General features: G+C 56.9%; 1 protein-coding gene across 5 annotated transcripts in view; it reads right to left on the reverse strand.

Annotated features, from left to right (window-relative positions):
• AACS (acetoacetyl-CoA synthetase) overlaps positions 1–20,142 on the reverse strand; it is a 45,800-nt gene that overhangs the window by 12,083 nt on the left and 13,575 nt on the right. For 4 of the 5 annotated variants that reach the window (XR_014297546.1, XM_082667749.1, XM_082667750.1 and 1 more), the window contains exons 6-12: positions 18,704–18,818; positions 18,437–18,518; positions 14,643–14,790; positions 9,566–9,646; positions 5,640–5,764; positions 1,456–1,520; positions 1,198–1,320 (exon numbers count right to left, since the gene is read on the reverse strand). Coding sequence is in view for 4 of the 5 variants with exons in the window: in XM_082667749.1 (XP_082523875.1) it covers positions 1,198–1,320; positions 1,456–1,520; positions 5,640–5,764; positions 9,566–9,646; positions 14,643–14,790; positions 18,437–18,518; positions 18,704–18,818 (739 nt within the window). In the remaining variant the exon portion in view is untranslated. The remainder of the gene's footprint in view (positions 1–1,197; positions 1,321–1,455; positions 1,521–5,639; positions 5,765–9,565; positions 9,647–14,642; positions 14,791–18,436; positions 18,519–18,703; positions 18,819–20,142) is intronic. The other variant, XM_082667751.1, reaches the window with a different exon arrangement.

A 20,142-nucleotide genomic window follows, 5' to 3' on the forward strand; every position in this document is an offset into this window, starting at 1 on the left:
TCATCGAGAGGGAGTGGCATTAACGCCTGAACCTGGGCCCAGCCAGTGACAACTGCCCCCTCGCACGTGCCCGCGGTGCGGGATGCTCTGTGGGCAGAGGGACACGCACGGAGCCCACCGGGGCGCACAGGGGTTGGAGACGGCAGCCCAGGGAGGAAAGGGGGGGAGGCTGTGGGCAGAGGGCATACATGGAGCCCCGACTTGGTCCCTTCCTAGACTCGGCGATCCGGACACTGGTGTCCGTGCTCCCCTTTACACCTGTTTGTACACCTGAAAAGACAGCCTTGTGATTTAAGAAGTGTCTTCTCCCTGATCACGCTCTGTGTATACGAACGGGGTGGGGCAGGGTGATTGAAACCCACATAAAATGTTTCAGTGCTTCAACAACTGGCAGGATTAATTCCGGGCAGAATCGAAGCGTGCTGACCTGCCTCCCTCCTCCAGACACCTCGAGGTACCGGCTGGCACGTCCCATGAAGACGGGAGAATCGCGTTCACGGCCGTGACCAGCAAGCTCGGGACAGTCTCGCGCCCCAACGGAGCACAGCGCTGGGAGCAGAAGTGCTGCTTCCGTTGCTTCCGGATTGGAGCTGGGGCGCTTGGGACAGCGGCAGGAGGACAGGCCAAGAGCCTAACAGACGTGGCTGCCCCGAGATGGGCTGGGCCGGCCCAGCAGACAGCTCCACGCCTATCCGACAGCAGCACCCCTGCCCACCAGGCGGGCTCCGGGGAGGACCAAAGGATGCGCTGGGCGGGCGGGAAGCTCGGCTGTGAGGCGGCAGGACCGGGTTTGAATCCCACTCTGTACCCAGCTAGTGGGTGGCCTCAGGCCAGTCACTTGGCACGTGCGAACCTTGTTTTCTCTTTTGTAAAGAAAACAGAATCTACCAGGATGAGTTGTTTAGGATCTAAGGTTACGATCAGGGTGCGGAGTGTATGTACGCTCTCCACCCCCGGCAAAGGTTCAGCAATGGCTAACTCAGTGTTTATAGCCTCTCCCTAGAACATAACTACCGAGAATAAGGAACATCGACCGTGCAAACGTGCATGCCCTGCTGACTGTTCACGCAGATAAATTCAAGCCGGTGGACTCGCTGGGTCACAGGGGAAGCACGCTTAACGGCCAAGCCTGGTCCCCGAGTCCTCTGGCTCTTCCAGAACCTTCTCCACGGCACAGGCACATGGCGGGGGCCGTACCTGAGATGGAGCCCAGGAGGACGCTGCTCTTGACGCACCTGTAGACATAGTCGTAGCTCTGGGCGCTCAGGGGGGAGCCGGTGGACAGGATCGTGCGCAGCGTCTGCAGACTGTGAGTTTCCACTAGAGCCAGAATCACTGAGAGATTAGAGCCAAACCCGACACCCTCTGCCTGGCTTGCAGGAACCAGGTAACAGAGTGGATCTGACTTCCGCGGCTGGCGAGACAGGGAACGGACACCCTGGGAGGCACACTTACCTGGCTTCACGTCTTTCTCTTCCAGCACTGACAGCCACTTCGCACCTGTTCCAAGGATGGTGATGCTGGAGTTAAGAAGACACCGGAAACTCGTCAAGGCTCTTGCATATTCCAGGCACCGAAGCTTTCTCAAATTAGTGACCCATTTCGGACGAGGTTGCAAAATCCAAGACACGTCATTTTTCCGGGTTGAATTAACGCTTAATATGTAGTTGAAAGCCAGTTACAACACCTGCGTTACTCTGAGGCCAGCACTGACACGTCTGCAGAGCACCCGGGCTCCCTTTACCCTTTGGCTCTACTTAAAACAACTGTCTGCACATAAACCCACCATCTTCCCAGCTGCAGGACGTTTTCTCTCAGGGGGACCAAAGGAGGACACAGAATCAAGACCCCTCAAGTTCTGAGCGCTCGCGATCGTTTTCCAGGGAGTGGAGAGGCCGTGGGAGCTTCTGTTAGGACAGGTGCCAGGCCTGGGATTCCTGACCCATCTCCCTTCCTTAAATAAGCTCACATTTTTATGAAACTTAGAAAACCACTCTTCTTCTCTTTTTGAACATTTAGAATCTAGTCCTTTATCCCCAAGTTTGCATTGAGAACAACACGTTATGCTGAGTATAAGTCATTGTGTTTTCAAGGGGAGAGCGTTACTTCATGTTCTGTTTCCTTCCTAGAAAGCTCTACCTTCCTAACTAATGGCTGTCTTCTCCTGGGGGCTGAAGGAGGCCATAAAATCCAGGTCCCTCCTGCCCCTCTGGGCGGCAAAACCCATCCCTTCGCACCTGGCTGGCGAGATTCATTCCAGGGAGACAGCCCTGTGCTATCTGGTGCTTGACAGAGCTCAGAGGCACAGACACACAGAACCAGGGCCGGCTGGGCTGGGAGGGGCAGAATCCACGGCTCAAAACTACTGTCCTTCATGCCTCCAGTCCCTTTCTCTTCTTCACTTCACCGGGACACCCTGCAACCACTAAGACCGCGGACACTTCCTGGGTCGCTGTGTCCTTGGTGAAGGCTGTTTTGGGAGCTGGGAGGTCGTGGGGACCAGGAAACGTACACAGTCCCCACCCCCTCCTCACTTACTCCATAAACTCAGGGAGTCTGATTAGCTGATTCCAGACCCTCTGAGAATGAAGGCGTCACCCGTATTTCAACAGGAGACCAGGGGCCCATCACATGCTGACGGACAGCAGTGACGGCCCCAGCCACAGGTAGAGATCTCCAGCCACCAGCCACACAGCGCAGCACGCGGATTTCTGCTCAGCCCCCATCCGTCCCCTCTCCCCAAGTCGCAGGTGTCTGTCTGCAAACCGCGCCCTCGGCGATGTGTAAAGACTGCCACGGCGTCCCCGGGGCTGGGCCCCAGGCCTGCTGTGTGAAGGAACGGCCAGGCCTCCCCGTCTGTCTCCAGGCTTGGGTAAGGCAGTTTAAAAATCACAGAGCTCATGCAGCGCAGGCGCCCGTGCCTGTGTGCTCGGCGCTGTGTCTTTTTCGCGAGTGCTGCTGGGAAGCACCCCACGAGGAACGAGGCGGCTCCCCGGCTCGCCCCAGCCCGGAGCCCTGCAAGAAGCCCCCTGCAGACGCAGCTCCTCCACGGCTCCGCCAGCCTGAGCCCCGGTCTCCCCAGTCTGCCCTCGACCCCGCAGTTCGCGGGGGGATCGTGTAGCGCCCCCAAGTTCAACGCCCCAACGGGGTGCCACGTCACGCGGAAGACACCCGCCCCGAGGCACAGCCCCGAAATCCCTGGGGGACCCTGCCCTCCCCCCTCATCCAGCTCCACCGCCCGAATCGACTGCCCACATGCAGCCACGAGGGCCTCCTCCCAGCCTCCGCACGACCCCCATCTCGGTCCCCTTGGGGCCTCGGCACCCGCCGCTGCCCTGGCCTGCAACACGCGTCCCGCAGTCCTAAACGTGAACTGCCTGCCCAGTTGCAAACCCGGACAAAGACCCCAGAGTTCTGCCCTGACCCCAACCAGAATGTTCCCCGGCCCAGACCTGGAGAGCCCAGCAACACACCCCAAACAAAGAGGACAATCCCTCCTTCAACCTTGTTCACGTCTGCAAAATAACTGCTCAGTTATGAAACGTGTTAGTAAGCCTGTGCGCTGACACGATGACAATCAACGAGGATTTCGTCCCTAAGCGCATCAACGTTATTTTAAACATGAGAGGCCCTTAAGTCGCACTGCGAGGCCCCTGCCCGCCCTGCCAGCGCTGAAGCGTCGCTCCTCCTGCCACAAACCCGCAGGATTCTAGGTGAAAGCACGTTTGATTTGGTGTTACTTCAGCGTCAGGAGGTGGCAGGGCTGGAATGAAGGCATCCCGCCCCGTCTGACCTGCCCCCTCTCCTGTCACCCGCGTGGACGGCTGGAGCGCCGTGCTGCCCTTCGGGCGCCCCTCACAGGCCAACGAGTGGCACCTGCCTCGCTGACCTCAGCAGATGAGCCCCCCCCAGCCGGGTGAAGGGCCAGGCCAGAGGGGCCCTGAGGACGGCCAAGGCCACGGCTCAGCTGGCGTCCGGGGCACAGGCCAAACCAGGATGTAAGGCGGAGGCCCAGCACGTGCGTTCTACACAAACCCAAACCACAGGGCTGCGAACGCACTCCCACATGCACACAATCACATGCATGCACACACACACTCATCCACAGGCATGGGTGTTCTCACACCCACGTGTGCACATACTCTCACACACCCACTTTCCTGTGCACATAAGTGTATGTGCACCTGCATATACACATGTGCGCACATGCACATACACATGTGTGCACACGCACACCTGCACACATTCACAGACATGCGTGCTCACACTCGTGCACCTGTGCACATGCACATACACACTCACACGTTCGCACTCAGGTGCATACACACTCACACGTGTGCACGTACACACACGCAAAGCTGGGTCTGCCTGGGCCTTCCATCCTTCAACTTCATTAGCTCTAAGCACCGGGGATGTACCTTTCTCTCTCCATCCCTCCTCCCGTGGCACAGGCATACACGTCCAGAGTGTCTCCTCCTGAGTGTGGCTTACAGGTATTCAGGGCAGAGATCTTCCCAGGGATTTGATTAACCTTTCACTGGCAACAAGCTCATTAGGAAATAAATTTCCTCGCTAATACTGTGAGCCAAATGTCAGGATTTAAATATCACCCAGGCCAACGTTATACTTCAAATATTAATGCCCAAGGATTTAAGAACATTAGCGGTTCCTCCTGTTTCCCCAATGTAAATGGACTCAAAGGTAACGTAATTAGAACATTGCAGAGCGTGGCTAACTTCTGGGCCACGGGAGCCCTGCCAGCTTCCGTGTTCTCGTTCTTGGGAACACGATCATTAGGCCAACGGCGACCAGCAGCCGCAGTGGCGAGAATGCGTCAGCCGCCTATGATTAATTCATCAGCAAAGAAAGGGCCGACGGAACAGGGTCTTGGACGGTTCCTGGCGATGGCGATGAGGGGCTGGGGGAGAAGAGGGGCCACTCCACCCTTCCCCCGATGCTGCCCCTTAGCTGGCCGCTGCCTCTGCCATCAGGATGCCCGCTTGCCGTCCTGTTCACAGGACTGCGGGGAGGCCCTTCTGCAGTACGGGCAGCGGGGCATCTGGAAGCACCCTGCTGAGTCTTGGGAGACCCTCGAGGCGCTGGCCAGCCCTGAGGGCTCGCAGAAAGGCAGGTGGGAAGGCCAAACACTGGGAACGCCCCAGAGACAGACCTGCCCTCCCCTGGATGGGCATCTCCACACCGTCCCCCGAACAGGTATGTACGTTCAGCCTGGGTCATTCTCTATCACCCTTGCGGCCACGGGCCCCGCGTGAAACAAAGCTCTCATCAGCCCTCAGTCTGCCTCTCTTCTGGGTCGCAGCTCTGCAAGTTCTTAGAATCCAGAGTTACAAAAAAAAGACCACGTTCCCTCTCCCGGTGCCCGAGGTTTCAGAGCTCACCCCTGGGCCCTGAGGGGTGGGGCAGCCCCCTCCGCACTACATGGGTCTCCATGGTCAGTCCCTGTCAGGGGCGCCCACCCCTTCCCACCCTCCTTGACAGCTTCACCTACTCCTGGCACCTCCAACCCTCACACAGCCACCCCCACCAAGAGGGGGACATCAAGGGTGGCAAAGCATTCCAGAGACGGCACCCAGATCCTCAGAGCGGCCACCCTGTGTCTGAGTGTCCCGGGTACCTACCCGATCCTGTCGACCAGGTCCCAGAGCACATTGGGGGTGGGCACCAGCGGGGAGCCGTCGTATAGGACCACGGCCGCCCCCGTGGCGAGAGCAGACACCATCCAGTTCCACATCATCCAGCCGACCTGGAGCAGACAGAAGGGAACACGTGTCAACCCAGTGCCGGGCCAGCTCCCCTCGGCCCCGTCACGCAGCCTCTCACATCCCCAGAAAACCACCCGATGCTGAGCCAAAGTAGCCAAGAACTGCCCGGCCCAAACGCACAACACTCTGCCCCAGCAATTCCCGTCAACGGTTTACGGTAAGGGACTTCCCTGGTGGCGCAGAGGCTAAGAATCCACCTGCCAGTGCAGGGGACACGGGTTCAATCTCTGGTCTGGGGAGACCCCACGTGCTGCGGAGCAACTGAGCCCGTGTGCCACAACTACTGAGCCCGCGTGCCACAACTACTGAGCCCGTGTGCCACAACTACTGAGCCCGCATGCCACAACTACTGAAGCCCGCGCGCCTAGAGCCCCTGCTTCGCAACAAGAGAAGCTACCGTAATGAGAAGCCCACGCGTCGCAGCAAAGAGTAGCCCCCGCTCGCAGCAACTAGAGAAAGCCCGCGCGCAGCAACAAAGACCCAATGAAGCCAAAATAAAAATAAAAATTAAAAGAGTTTATGGCAGGGATCAACGCACACGTGTGCACTAAGACATGTCGGAGAACGTTTCCTGCAGCCTCACTGGTGACAAGGGACCGAAGGCAACAGAGATGCCCGCTGCGTGGTCACGTGGTGCACACGTGCAGGGAACCCTGGGCGCTGCAGCAGGCAACCCGGGTCGGACGTGGGAAACAGCGCCTGGCACCCAGCAAGCACTCAGGAGTCAGCCACTGCGCAGCCATCCAAAAGAACGAGGCCTGGCTCTGTGCAGAACCGTCTCGAAGACAGACCGTAAAGGGGCAGGGCCAGCCCGGCAGAGGGTGTGCAGTGCCCCATTCGTATACAGAACCCCCAGCCCCACCCCTGGGCCTGCAAAGGGGCCCGAGGGGCAGGGCAGTGAGCAGGGCGGACGTGGCTGCCTCTGGGCCCTGGAAGACGCCAACCTCTCACCAAGTTCCCATGTGCTGCATGAAATGCTTACCACGTGTAAGTAGAGCATTTTTTTTTTAATTAAAAAAATTTTCACAGCCAAAGAGTGTGCTCATAGCCCCACTGACAATGGCACTCCCATCCACGCTGGGAGAATTTGTAGGAGATTCCGGCCTAAAGCAATATAGCGACAGAACAAGGAAGCAGGAATCTCTGTCCAGAGGGCAAAACAACCCAATTCCAGCCCGTAAGCAACGAGGGCAGGCGGATGCCCATCCATGAGCCTGGAGCAGATGCGGCCCAGTGTCCCAGGTCACCCGGTGTCCCCAGGTCAGAATCCCGCCACCGGGGACCAGGCGGCCACGTGAGGTGGCACCCAAGTGGCAGTTAAGAATCCGCAGACAGGTCACAACAGTGTGAGTGACGCGGGTAGAAGCACGATGACCAACCTGTGCTCCCCCTTTGGCACCATGGAAACGGCAAAGGGAACCAGGGGGTCACACGAGAACCTCCATTTAGTTGAGTTGCCTTTTTTTTTTTTTAAGGGTTTTAACATCCTAAGTTGAGTTTCTTCTAATAAGGAATCTTTTTTGCTTTTCTTTTTTTTTTGGCCTCACAGCACGGCTTGTGGGATCTTAGTTCCCCAACGAGGGATTGAACCCGGGCCCTCGGCAGTGAAGCTGTGGAGTCCTAACCACTGGACCGCCGGGGAGTTCCCAAGGAATTACTGTAATAGGCAGCACTGCATCCCGGCCACCTCACTGTCCAACTGTTAAAGTAAGTCAGCAAGCGACAGCACAGGCCTGGCTGGGGCCGGCTGGGGGCACCCAAGGCTGCTGCTGGCACCCGGCATCCTCCACCGAAAAATGCAACAGCCCCGTCCTTCGTGGGCAGGATGCTTCCCAGAAAAGTGAACTGCTTTCGAGAGAACTGCTCTGGATCCTTGAGTCCTTCCATTGTCCCCTCACCGTGTCCCAGGGAGGCAGCTGAGTTGGAGGTCAGCGTAGCTGTGGCTGCCCCGGGGGTGGGGTTCTGCAATTCAAAACGCTGCTCCATTAACGCCCCAGGGCTGGGCTTCCTGTCTGAAAGGGCCGGAGCCTGGCAGAGCCTGGCGGGGACCCAGCACCACTCACTGTTCACGATGGGGGAGGGGGATAGAAGGAAAGCCTGCAGCTGAAAGAAACCCAAATCATTTGGCCCACAGCCCTGGATTTACGGCTGGGCACACAGGGAGACCTGCGCCTGGTCGCACGTCAGTGCTCCCTCCTGTGTCTGCAACGGGTCCTGGGGCCCTGGCACCAGGGAAGCAGCAGGGCCTGGGCCTCAACCTCCCAGGTTAGGAAGATGCCTCAGCGTTCTGCTTCCTTGAGAACTCAGACCGGAAATGGGAGCCAAATCACTCTGGAGCCCCTGGACATTTGCGGTCTTGGAAAAAGCTGATTTTGAGTTTTCTTCCCTTGGGACAAACAGCACTTCCTTCGGCTTGTTAACCGTTCACCTTCCAGGGTTCAGCAGCGTCGGGAACAGCTCCAGCACCTTGAGCTCAAGCTCTGGTTCGATGACGCCCGCTCCACACTAACCCACGGGAAGGGCTGGAAGCAGGGCCACCTCCGTCCTGGGCGCAGGACCGCGGGCCTCCCGCGGGCGCTGCAGTACAGCGGCGGCTCTCAGCTGCACGCGCAGCCGCCCGCAGGCCCCGCCTGGTCTCACGCCTGGATCCCCAGCCATGGAAGTAACTGCTCGAGCCACCCTGCATGCCCTTCCTCTGGCTGCTGTAAACAACGGCCACAAACCCAGTGGCCTAAATGTACTGTCTGAGAGTCCTGAAGGTCGGGTGTCCAAACTCAGGTGTCAGCGGGGCTGGGAGTTCCTTCTGGAGGCTCCAGGGGAGGGTCTTTCTTTGCCTTTTCCAGCTTCAAGGCGCCCCCGCGCTCCTTGGCTCATGGACCCACCGCGCTCTGGCCTCTGCTCTGTCGTCCGCCCCCTCTGGCTCCACCGCTCCTGCCTCCCTCTTGTAAGGACCCTGGTGATCACCCTGGGCCCCGGATAACGCAGGACACTCTCCCGGTCTCCGGAGCCGCAGCCGAATCACATCTGCAGAGCCCCTTTGCCGCATCAGGTGACACGCACGGGCTCCAGGAGTGAGGACATGGGAACCTTTGGGGCCGTTATTCTGCCTCTCAGCACGCCACCCCACGGCCTTCCAGTAAATTCCTTTTCCACCTCAACTGGTCAGAGTCCCTTTACTATTGCACACGACTAAGAACTGACCGTCCTCATGGCATCTCTGGTAAGTTCCTGTCCCCCAGGTTGAGCCACAGATTTCCGTCACGTGACACTCATCCCCACCTCCACAGGCTCAAGAGACTGAAGTAACAGTCTCCTCGGTTTCTCTAGATTTCCCCAGGGCTCCAGGGCTCCCAGCGGCAACCGAGGTCAACACAGGGGGACGGGCCAGGCTGGTGCTCGACCTTGGTGCCGAGATTCAAGTGGGCAGCCGCCGGGAGGGAGAGAAAGAGAGCAAGAGCGAAGGATCCCGCAGGAGGGGCTGCTCGCACGCGGCCCGGGTTCTGGCGCACGCAGCCCAGGGTCTGGCGCACGCGGCCCAGGGTCTCGCACACGCGGCCCAGGGTCTGGTGCACGCGGCCTGGGGTCTGGCGCACGCAGCCCAGGGTCTGGCGCACGCTGCCTGCAGCTCGAGCTGCGCTTCTGGCTCCTGACATGTGCAAAGGTGCAGAGGCAAAAAGAAGAGTAAAGATAAAGTCCTCCCTACCTGAATGAACCAAAGCCCATCCTGGGAGGGGCGCGGAGGAGGGGGAGGGCACCCGTCTCAGCACAGCACCCGCACTCACCGTGGTGTAATACAGGATGATGTCACTGCTGGTCATGTTGCCGTGAAGAATGTGCTCCTTCAGGTGCTGGATGAGGGTCCCCTGGGGAGAAGCGGGGGAATTCCACGTGAACCAGGCTGCTTCCTCCGAGGGCACAGAGGCGCGCGCAGCCCAGACGCTCGGCCCTGGGGCAGGAGAGGTCAAGGAAGAGGCAGAGCTCTGAGCACCCTCACCATGACGAGCAATGCTCCCGTCCCTCTGCCACCTGACCCCTAAGACTCGCTGGGGACACGAGAAGAAACCCTGACCCGACCCTGCCGGCCTGCAGGCTCTGGGCGCCAGGTGATCAGAAGCACTGGGGACCCACCAACCTCAGGCAGAGAGAAGCGAAGATCACGGAGCGGAGAGTCACGAAGATGAAGGTAAAAGGCTGGGTGCAGGGACACCTGCCCGCCCCAGACCAGGGCACTACAGGTCAGCCTTGCTCCCTCGTGGTGGATGGGGAAGACTGGATGCCTGGGCAGGACTGTCCCCGGGGTGCACAGCCGCTGCTGGGTCTGCAGCTCCGAGAGCCTCGGATCGGAGCTCAGGGACTCCTTGGCCGAGGGGTAGCTCAAGACCCTGCTTTCAGCTCCAACGCCCAGGCAGACCCCTCTCCCAACCCCGACATGTGATCTATTACTTTTCATTTTAATGTTCACTGGGCAGTATATTCGCTTGGACCGAATCTCAAAAGCATACACCATGACAAGCCCCCGTCCCCTCCTGCAACCAGTAACGGTATGTTTCCCGCGTACATTTCCAGGTATGTTTCTTGCCTATCTGCGTGTATTTATTTATGCTGGTTTTTTATCTGGACGCACTGTCCTGCAGTTTGCTTTTTCCATTTATCAACACAGGGAGTTTCCCTCATGGTTTTCGTACAGCTGTATAGTATTCCACTGCCCAGACCCCACTTGTTCCAGATGACTCTGTGTCACCTGTGGCTCACAGGGAGGACAGGAAGCTTCCCAGCCCCAAGCACAATGCAGAGAGCAGAGCAAGGGGACCCTGAACCAGCTGTTTCATCTCTCGGTTTTCCCATCCTTTCAATGGATCTCATACAAGATCCTAAGGCTAGATCAGGGACGCGGCCCCTCCGAAGCCCCTGAAAAGGCCAACCACTGCGCTCAGTCTGGCCACAGACGGGAGCTGCCAGCTGACGGCAACGGTGGCCCTGGTTGTTTAGGGACTATCGGGACCCACGTATTAAAACCAGCCTTGATGACCCTCATTGTACCCAAGGGAAATAAAAAACAAGCCAGGGCTTCCCTGGTGGCGCAGTGGTGAGAGTCCGCCTGCCGATGCAGGGGACACGGGTTCGTGCCCCGGTCCGGGAAGATCCCACGTGCCGCGGAGCGGCTGGGCCCGTGAGCCATGGCCGCTGAGCCTGCGCGTCCGGAGCCTGTGCTCCGCAATGGGAGAGGCCACGATGGTGAGAGGCCCGCGTCCCACAAAAAAAAAAAAAAAAAAAAAACACAAGCCAGTAGGAGGAGATGATCCCTTTCAAAGCTCAACAGAAACAATCCTACCCAGCAAATTCCCTGACTCCAGAGCCAGCGCCCCTATTCCCGAGTCTGTCCCAGACGGCACCCCGTCACCAGGCCCGCAGCGGGGACGCCTGCCCTGGGGATGGACCACATGGGGCTCGGAGAGACAGCGGTAGAAAGGCTGCTGGGAGGGAGAGCCCGTTCTGAGGGCTCCCCGAGGCCACCCTGGGTCTGCACGCGGGAGCCAAGAGCCCGGTGGCTTCACCGTGCGTGCGCTGCAGGGTCAGGGACAGCATACCCGCGCCCACCCAGGACAGTCACAGGCTTCCTCAAAGTCCCTCAACACACACTGCTCTCACTCAGAGGAGGCGGGCGACCACGTGGGGACAACAAACATTTCAGGAACCCTTTCCATGAACGCTGAGTGTTCACGTGGCAAATCCACAGAAAGGGCTGGGAGCTCCTGGATTATAGGAACCCGTGGCAGATCCCCCTCGACTTCCCTTTTCACTTAGATTGGCCTTTAAAGGGCATCTTCGCCCGTACGGTCTGCCTCTGTGAGCCCGGCCTATTCATAACCCGCCACGTGCTCACCGGCTCAGCAACCTCACTCTCTCGACGGCACAAAACCCTCCTTTGCTTCTCTCTGTGTGAACCTTAACGAGTCGCGTCAACAGCTCGGCCCTTAATTTCTAAATATTTATGGCAAGTCTGAATGCTTTCCCTGAGCGTCAGGAAGTATCAGCAGCGTGGTTTCTGAATCTCAAGCAAGAAGAGTAATTTAAAAGAAGGAAGACGGAAGCTGTTTTCTGGGCTCTTTTGTGGGCTTAGAAAGCACAAAACAGCAAACGGGGATCACAACGTCCCAACCCAACCCTGACCCTGCTGCCAGCCCCAGGGGCACTGTCGGCAGTCCCACCGCACTGTTTTCAAGTTTCCGCTCGAGATAACGCTTGAAAACAGGCAAGGTGCTTAGTCACTTCTCTGGAGATGCAAGAGCCCAGCGAAGCCAGAATTAATATAATTTTTCCTGACTTTTCCATATTCTGAATATACCAAGCACAATGATTTTATGAGCAAACTACATTTCATCTAATACATTTTTATGTTCCACTCCCAAAAAAGGGACATTCGCTAGGCAAAGAGCACTGAAAATAAAAGTACAGTCGGGCACGGCAGGTTTTCCTAAAATGTGCTGTTTTCCCACACACACACCCCGCAACGCCCTCGCCTGCCAGGTTTCTAAAAACACTCATCTCTGTGGCCGGATATCGGGCCTCCGACCAGGCACACCAGGGGTCCCCCTCCAGGCAAAACGCGATGCCAGCAGCTACACCTTAGGCTCTGAACACGCCCGACTCAGTATGATAAAACAGGCTGGTAAGCAACAAGCACTCGCTCCTACAAAGAGGCCACTCTTCCAGAAATCAAGGCTTTGGCCCCCGATGTCCCCTCCCTCCCACTCCGTGGTTCCTGAGAAGTCACCCACTGTCTGTGAACAGGCTCATGTGTAGCTGGCGGTTATCATTCCTAACCTGCCATCGGATCTTCCTTGGATGCAAATCCAGGTGATGACAAAGTTGTGTTAACCTCTTTCCACGTTCTCATGAGAACACGGTGTAAAGAGCTGTATGAAGACGTTAGAGTGATTCAACGGCAGGGGCTCAAACAGCTTCTAGATGTTCTAGCAGAGAACAGCTGTAAAAGCTGCATGAGCTGGAATAAGAGAAATTCCGTATTTCATGTTCAAATACCGCCATCTGACCAAGCGATGGCTAGAAGGCTCTTAGACAACGTGAGGTTTCTCCACTCAGATAATCCTCGGGCCTCCTAGAGGGGAGGAGGTTAAAACGAGGCCGATAGGGTGGGCGCTCGTCCACCGCGATGGATGTCCTTACGAAGAGAGGAAAATTAGACCCCAAAGAGACGCCGGGAATGTGCGTGCAGAGAGGAAAGAGCGCGTGAGGACAGAGCGAGAAGGCAGCCCCCTGCGAGCCGACGACAGAGGCTCAGAGGGAACCAACCCTGCCCACACCCCGGTCTTGGACACCCAGCCTCCAGAGCCGCAAGGAAGTAAATCTTCGCTGTTTAAGACCCCCCCTCAGCCCGTGCTATTTTGCTACGGCAGCCCGAGCTGACTCACACAGCACGGTAAGTCCTCCCTCGGTTAACCGCACTTTATAACATAACCCGGCGGCTTTCAAACTTTTTGACCCCAGCCCACGGTCAGACAGAAGTTTGGTGACGCTGCCTGGCACGTGCACCGTCCGTACCCACGCTTACATGACAGCTTTGAGAAAACACACCAACACCTCTTAGGACCCTTGATGAGCTGATATCTTCTCTTCTCACCTAACCTGTTTCCTTCTGTTTAAAATGCCGGCAGATGGCCAAAAAACACATGAAAAGATGTTCACCATCACTAATTAGAGAAATGCAAATCAAAACTACAATGAGGTATCAGCTCACATGGTCATAATGGCGATCACCACAATCTACAAACAACAAATGCTGGAGAGGGTGTGGAGAAAAGGGAACCCTCTTGCACTGTTGGTGGGAATGTAAACTGATACAGCCACTATGGAGAACAGTATGGACGTCCTTAAAAAACTAAAAATAGAACTACCATATGACCCAGCAATCCCACTCCTGGGCATATGCCCAGCGAAAACCATAATTCAAAAAGACACATGCACCCCAATGTTCACTGCAGCACTATTTACAATAGCCCGGACATGGAAGCAACCTAAGTGTCCATCAACAGAGGAATGGATAAAGAAGAAATGGTACATGTATACCATGGAATATTACTAGGCCATAAAAAGGAATGAAATTAGGTCATTTGTAGAGACGTGGATGGACCTAGAGACTGTTATACAGAGTGAAGTGAGGCACAAAGAGAAAAACAAACATCGTATATTAACGCACAAATGTGGAATCTAGAAAAATGGTACAGATGATCTTGTTCGCAAAGCAGAAATAGAGACACAGACACAGAGAACAAACGTATGGACACCAAGGGGGAAAAGGGGGCGGGGGGGGAGGAATTGGGAGATTGGAACTGACACACATACACTACTGATACTATGTATAAAATAGATAACTGATGAGAACCTACTGTAGAGCACAGGGAACTCTACTCAGTGCTGTGTGGGGACCTAAATGGGAAGGAAATCCAAAAGAGAGGGGATATATGTATAACTGATTTACTTTGCTGTACAGCAGAAACTAACACAACATTGTAAAGCAATTCTACTCCAAGAAAAATTAATTTAAAAATAAATAAATAAAATAAAATGCGGGCAGGGCCCATCTGTTGGACTCACAATACCCTAAGGGGTCATGACGTATAGCATGACTGTCACCGGCTCGCCCGGCGCAGGCCTTGCCCTGGTGGCGCTGTGGAGTCCCAGGACCCCGTGGCGACGGGGCCACGGCAGCTGGGGCAGCAGCCCCCCACCGCCCGGCTCGAGGCCGGATCTCGGCGCAGCACCCCACCTGGAGAGCGGGGACGGGGTGCCGCCCTAGCCAGCAGGAAGCCCCCAGGCAGGGATGGGGTGCAGACCTACCCCGACCGAGTGCACCATGCACTTGGGCGCTCCGGTCGTGCCCGACGAAAACATGATGAAGAGCGGGTGGCTGAAGGGCAGCTGCTCGAACTCCAGCTGAGGGGCTTGCGCACCTTGCCCAGTGGCCAGGAAGTCCTCCAGGAACACGCTGTGGGCAAAAAGGCGCAGGAGACAAACGGTGAAGGTTCTAGAACGCCTGGCGGGGCGGGGGTGCGGAAATCTGTCGAGTCCTCCCGTTCACCCCCCGCCACGTCTACCTGGGTGACGACCTGGATTCCAGGGACCTGCCTTGTCTGGAAGCTTCCCAAGAGAGAAGGGAGAAGTCGGGGCTCAAGGATTCATGCTAATTGAATAAAAAGTAACTGAGTGAAAATTTCCGGTTGCTTTTTTCTTTTTCTTAATATTGATTTATTTATTTTGGCTGCTCTGGGTCTTAGTCGCGGCAGGCATGCGGGATCTAGTTCCCGACCAGGAATGAAACCCGGGCCCCCTGCATTAGGAGCTCGGAGTCTTAGCCACTGGACCACCAGGGAAGTCCCGAAAATTTCCGGTTGCTTTATTAGCACTGCTGATGGGGCCGAGGGCTGTCTCTCCAGAGAATCTAAGCGCTTTAATAAGCACTGTGGAGGAGGACCCCTTGCATTTAACACGTTGGCTGCTTGTACGCAAACTCCGGGAGGGGCTCTGAGGTGATGCTCAAGTCCCTGGAGCCCAGGCGCACCTCCCGTTTGCTACTAACCTTCTGATTAGCAGATGCCTGGTTTCCCCAGGTTCCCCAAAGGCAAGCTAGAGCCCAGGGTGCCTGAGTCCTTCCCTTTCCCCCCAGGAGAAGGGGGGAGGAGGTGCCGGGTTATAAGCTCTTCTGACACCTGAAGGGCACAGCCAGAAAGCGGTGCCAACCTGCGGGGCAATTGTTCTCACTGCTTCCCTGTATCCTGAGGTTTACAACGGCCAGATGCAAGTATCTGTCCAGGAACAAATACAATTCAGCCCAGCTACTGGCTCCAGCCTGAACAGCCTGCCCTGCCCTGCCCCCAGAGCTGCCGTAAAGCGCACTGCACGTCACCAAGAACCGCCGAAGGGGCTGTTTTCTGAGCAGAAACAGGGTAGCGGAAGCCACAAAGCCACCTTGGGAGAGAGGCAGTTTCTCTAGTTTGAGATCGGCGGAAACATCGATTCCAAAACCCCGGCCCTGTTCCTCCACTGGTTTAGAAGGGAGAAGAAAGGGGAAAAATCGAAACTACTGCTTTGTCAAACGGAACTTTCTTTCAAGGAAAGGGGAGAAGTCAGTTAAACGCGGCCTGCAGCCAACTGCCAAGGAGAATTACTCTGAAATACAAACGGATGCACACGAAAGTGAAGAAGTGTGCTGTCTTGCATGGAAAGGCCCCCTTAAAGATGAGGATGTGGGACTTCCCTGGTGGTCTAGTGGGTAAGACTCCGCACTCCCAATGCAGGGGGCCTGCGTTCGATCCCTGGTCGGGGAACTAGATCCCGCATGCATGCCGCAACAGAAAGACCCCAAATGCCTCAACGAAGATCCCACACGCTGCATCTAAGACCCAGCGAGGCCAAAATAAATAAATAAACACATAAAAATAAATCTTTAAACAAAAGAAAAGATGAGGATGTCTCCTGGGGGAGGTGCGGCCATTTGAAATGGGCACCCCAAATAATTCTGAGCGGTAAACAAGCAGACCCTTCCTCTCCAGAGCGGCAGGAAGATTATTCACTGTGGAGCCTTCCAGCCAATGAGAGCCCCAGTCCGCCTCCACCTCCCATCCGAGTCCCATTTACACAAAGGGCCCAATCGAGTCGAATGCTCCACAAGAGAAAAACGTTTTCTCTCCATCGGTGTATAAATCACAGTAAACAGCGATTACTTTTGTTGCTTCTTCTCAAAAGGAAAAACCCAAAGGGCAGTCCCCCCACAGACGCGCAGAGGCGCTTTCGGTTTATCTGTGGCACCCAGGAATCAAAGGCTGGAGAGCGCTGGGGGCCTGCTTCCCCGGGAGGCGGGGGACCGGGGCTGCGGAGCTCTCCGCACTGCCTGAAGCTAAACCAAGTGGTTAACGTTACTTCTGGATGCCCTCACTTTCTATCAATCACCAATGAACACATTCAGAAAAATAAAAGCCGGGCCACCGCGGGGCCAGCAAACCGTCCTGTTTTCCTCCTGGCCTTTGTGCGTACGGCCCCATCAATAAAACCAGGGGAGCTATATTCACGGCAGGGGTGTAATTTATCAAGGTCGGCAGGGTTCCCACAGTCTAGGGGACAGTCCATGCCCCTGGACCTGCCTGTAAGGACCTGCACATCCTGACCCGGATGCTCCAGAGGACACAGCCCACTCTGGCCTGCAGCTGTCACCTGCCCATAATGACAGACGACGTTACTGAGAGCTAACTTCATGCACACTGCTAAGCCTGCGAGGAAGGTACTGTTATCCCCGTTTTGCAGATGGGGAAAACAAGGCACAGAGAGGTTGATCACTGGCCGAGGGCCACACAGCTGAGATCTGACCCCGAGCAGTGTGGCTCGAGACCATGGCCTTAGAGGAACAGTCACTTTGCCGCAGCTCCCTTCAGCCTCTGGAGCCCTGGTACTGCAGCTGTCCCCAGACCCTGCTCACCTCTCAAGGTCCCTCGGGTGTCACCTCCCCCAGGCCCCACAGAGAAGCAACCACGCCCTTCTCTCACCTCCTGGGCACTTCCTGTCCCCAACTCAGTGAGCATGGCTGTGTCTACGGGGCCGAGCGGTCACAGCTCCCCCTTCCTGCGGGCGTGTCTTGTCCCCCCAGCTCGACTGTAAACGTGGGGGACAGCACATGAGCTTTAGCCCCCTCCGTGCCCCCCGGAGGGCGCCTGCACAGCGCCGCTCAGCCACGCGTCCACCCCATCTGCCTGAGTAGCAAGGCCTCCTCGCCGCCTCCCTCCCCGCCACGGCACACCCAGGATCCCCACCTGCGGCTCTGCCGCCGCTTCTCATGGGGCCTGGGGCCACTCAGAGACTCCTGCCTGCAGCCCAGATGCGAGGCTAAATGGACAGGTTTACCTGCGCAGGTAAACACGCCCGACCTCAGAACTCGCTCCTCTATGATGGCTTACAGAGAGATGAAAGGTGTATAACAAGAATTTGGGAAGAATCTCAACTTGGACCAAATCATGATCCATTTTTCTAACTTCTGTTCAGAATTAAGGTGCTCACCATTCTGTTCCACGTCAAGGCCTGTGGCCTACCGGCTTATAAACGTCAGAAAAGCAAAGGAAGATGCCATGAGCAATGGCAACAAAAAATAGGTTGTAAAATGAAAGAAAAACCCCACATATATGCATGTGTATACCTTTGTGTGGCTGCGTGTGTGTACACACATGCATACAAATACACATACGTATGAACCACGTACACAGAGGTGTACGTGTGTGTGTGCACATACGCACATCCACACACATACGCACCTGTGGATACACATGAGTCACTGTTCAGAACTGCTGTGGCCAATCCGGGGAGCCAGCCTGGCCCCATCCAAGCCCACCACTTCCAAGGGACATGAGACAGGAAGAGTTAGGATGCCTGGGACAGTCTCTGTTCTGCCACTAAGTTACCACGTGGCCCCGAGGGATTCCCCCTGGGGCCCTCGGGTCCCCATCTACAGAATGACGATTTTTAACCAAGACATCTTGCACCTCTGAAACACTCCAACCCCAAGTGCAAAGATCCACTGAACCTGCAGCCCGGCTGGGACTCTGAGTGGGTTTCACATGCAACCAGTGATCAGCACGCGGCTGGCTTACCTATTTGGAATCCTGGAAATGTCTATCTTCTCTCGGGAGGAAACGTAAGGAATCACCACCACTTTTTTCAGGTCTGCTAGTCCTGAAAGCGGCGGGGAGGAGAAAACACAAGCTTGCAGGACACAACATACCTAGCCGCTAATCTTTTTCTTTTTTGCTGAAACGTAACACGACCTAGGACTGAGACTACTCCGTTTTTGCAGGGCTCTTGGGACCCCTGGGGGGGCTCTCGCCCCTGCCCCCCGCCCCACACGCCAGCCCACGCACCTCTAACGACCTGCTGCAGCTTGTCCACGTGGTCGTGCTCCTTGCCATTGTACACGACGGCCTCCACGGAGAAGATGAGCTTTGGCTGAATCTGAGAAAACCGGTCCAGAACGCCCTAGAGTGGAAGGAAAGAGTCGTCATTGTTCATCCAAAAGGCAAAATCCTCCAGCAGCTGAGGGCACGGCTGCATCTCCAGGGATGCACGTGAGCAAGCGCTGTGCCTCGTGACCCGGACCAGGGCTTCCCGGCCAGGAGGGCTCAGCCCTGGGAGCTGGCAGGTGGTACCAGCAGCCGGGGGCCCTCAAGTCACCAGGCTGATGCGCTAACCGTCATTCACTGCTCAACAATCACTCCAAAGGATCGCGCACACGGCTACCTGCCTCTGGCTCTACACCAGGGTCCCGGCAAAACGAGGACCGCTTCCCAGAACTCAGGGCAGAGCGAAGCATCTTAGTAGAACGGCGTTTGGCCCTGTCACTTTCTGACCGAATAGAGGGCTCTCCTGAGGCCCAGGCCATCACGCCCTCAAAGATCTCCCACAAGCAACTGTGCTGAAGGCCGTGGCCAGGGCGGAGCCAGGCTGCCATCTAGTGCGTGTGCGCTTCCAACGAGAGCCGCCACCCCGGAAAACCCGAACTAGCCTCAAACCAGGGAAGGAACGCCAGGGATGCCGCTCCAGAGCCAGCACTGGCCGCATCCTCTGCACAGCAGGACCTGGGACCAGAGTCAGTCAGACTGGCCTGCGGTGCTGACATTGTGCACAAGACAGACCCACGAGGATGGGCGCAGGGTCAAGGCCAGCTGCTGATGCTACAGGCAAGCAGGAGGCGGCTGGGCCCCAGCCCGTCCCCTAAGCCTCCCGCCCTGCACCAGGTGGCTCAGACCCACCACCCGAGGCCAACCCAGGAGCTCTGCTCTCTGTGAAGCACTCAGGCAGGGGCCTCGTTCAGGCCCTAGAAGGCCACGCCCACGCTGCCATGCTGCACAATGCTTCTCCAACCTCACAACTGCTTACAAGTTCCAATTCACTCAAAAACACCCACTCCCTCCTCATTAGGAACAGTTGACGTTCACCGAGCTTGGGGGGTAGGTCTGAGCGCTGCCCAACCCCAGATGGGTGTCAATGGTGTTGCCCTCACAAGCCCTCCTACGGTGTGTCCCCGAGGACACAGAGACAGGAAGCGGCAGAGGCGGATTCAAACCCAGGCAAGAGCCTGCCTGCTGGTAACCTCCACGCCACATGCCTTCTCCAGCCCCAAGGCTCCTTCACCGCTTCCCGGCAGCACAGCTCAAGGCCTGCTGAGGGATCCAAGGACAACAGCGCCCAGGGACGGGGTCCCAACCCTCCAGGACCCGCCCCCCCCGAGGATGGCCTGGTCCCAAGCAGCTCACACGGCCTCACAGAGGGCCTTGGGGACCAAGAGGCCCCCTGGAGCTCC

The sequence above is a fragment of the Grampus griseus genome (assembly GCF_964374135.1).
Source record: "Grampus griseus genome assembly, chromosome: 12".
NCBI classification, from domain to species: domain Eukaryota; kingdom Metazoa; phylum Chordata; class Mammalia; order Artiodactyla; family Delphinidae; genus Grampus; species Grampus griseus.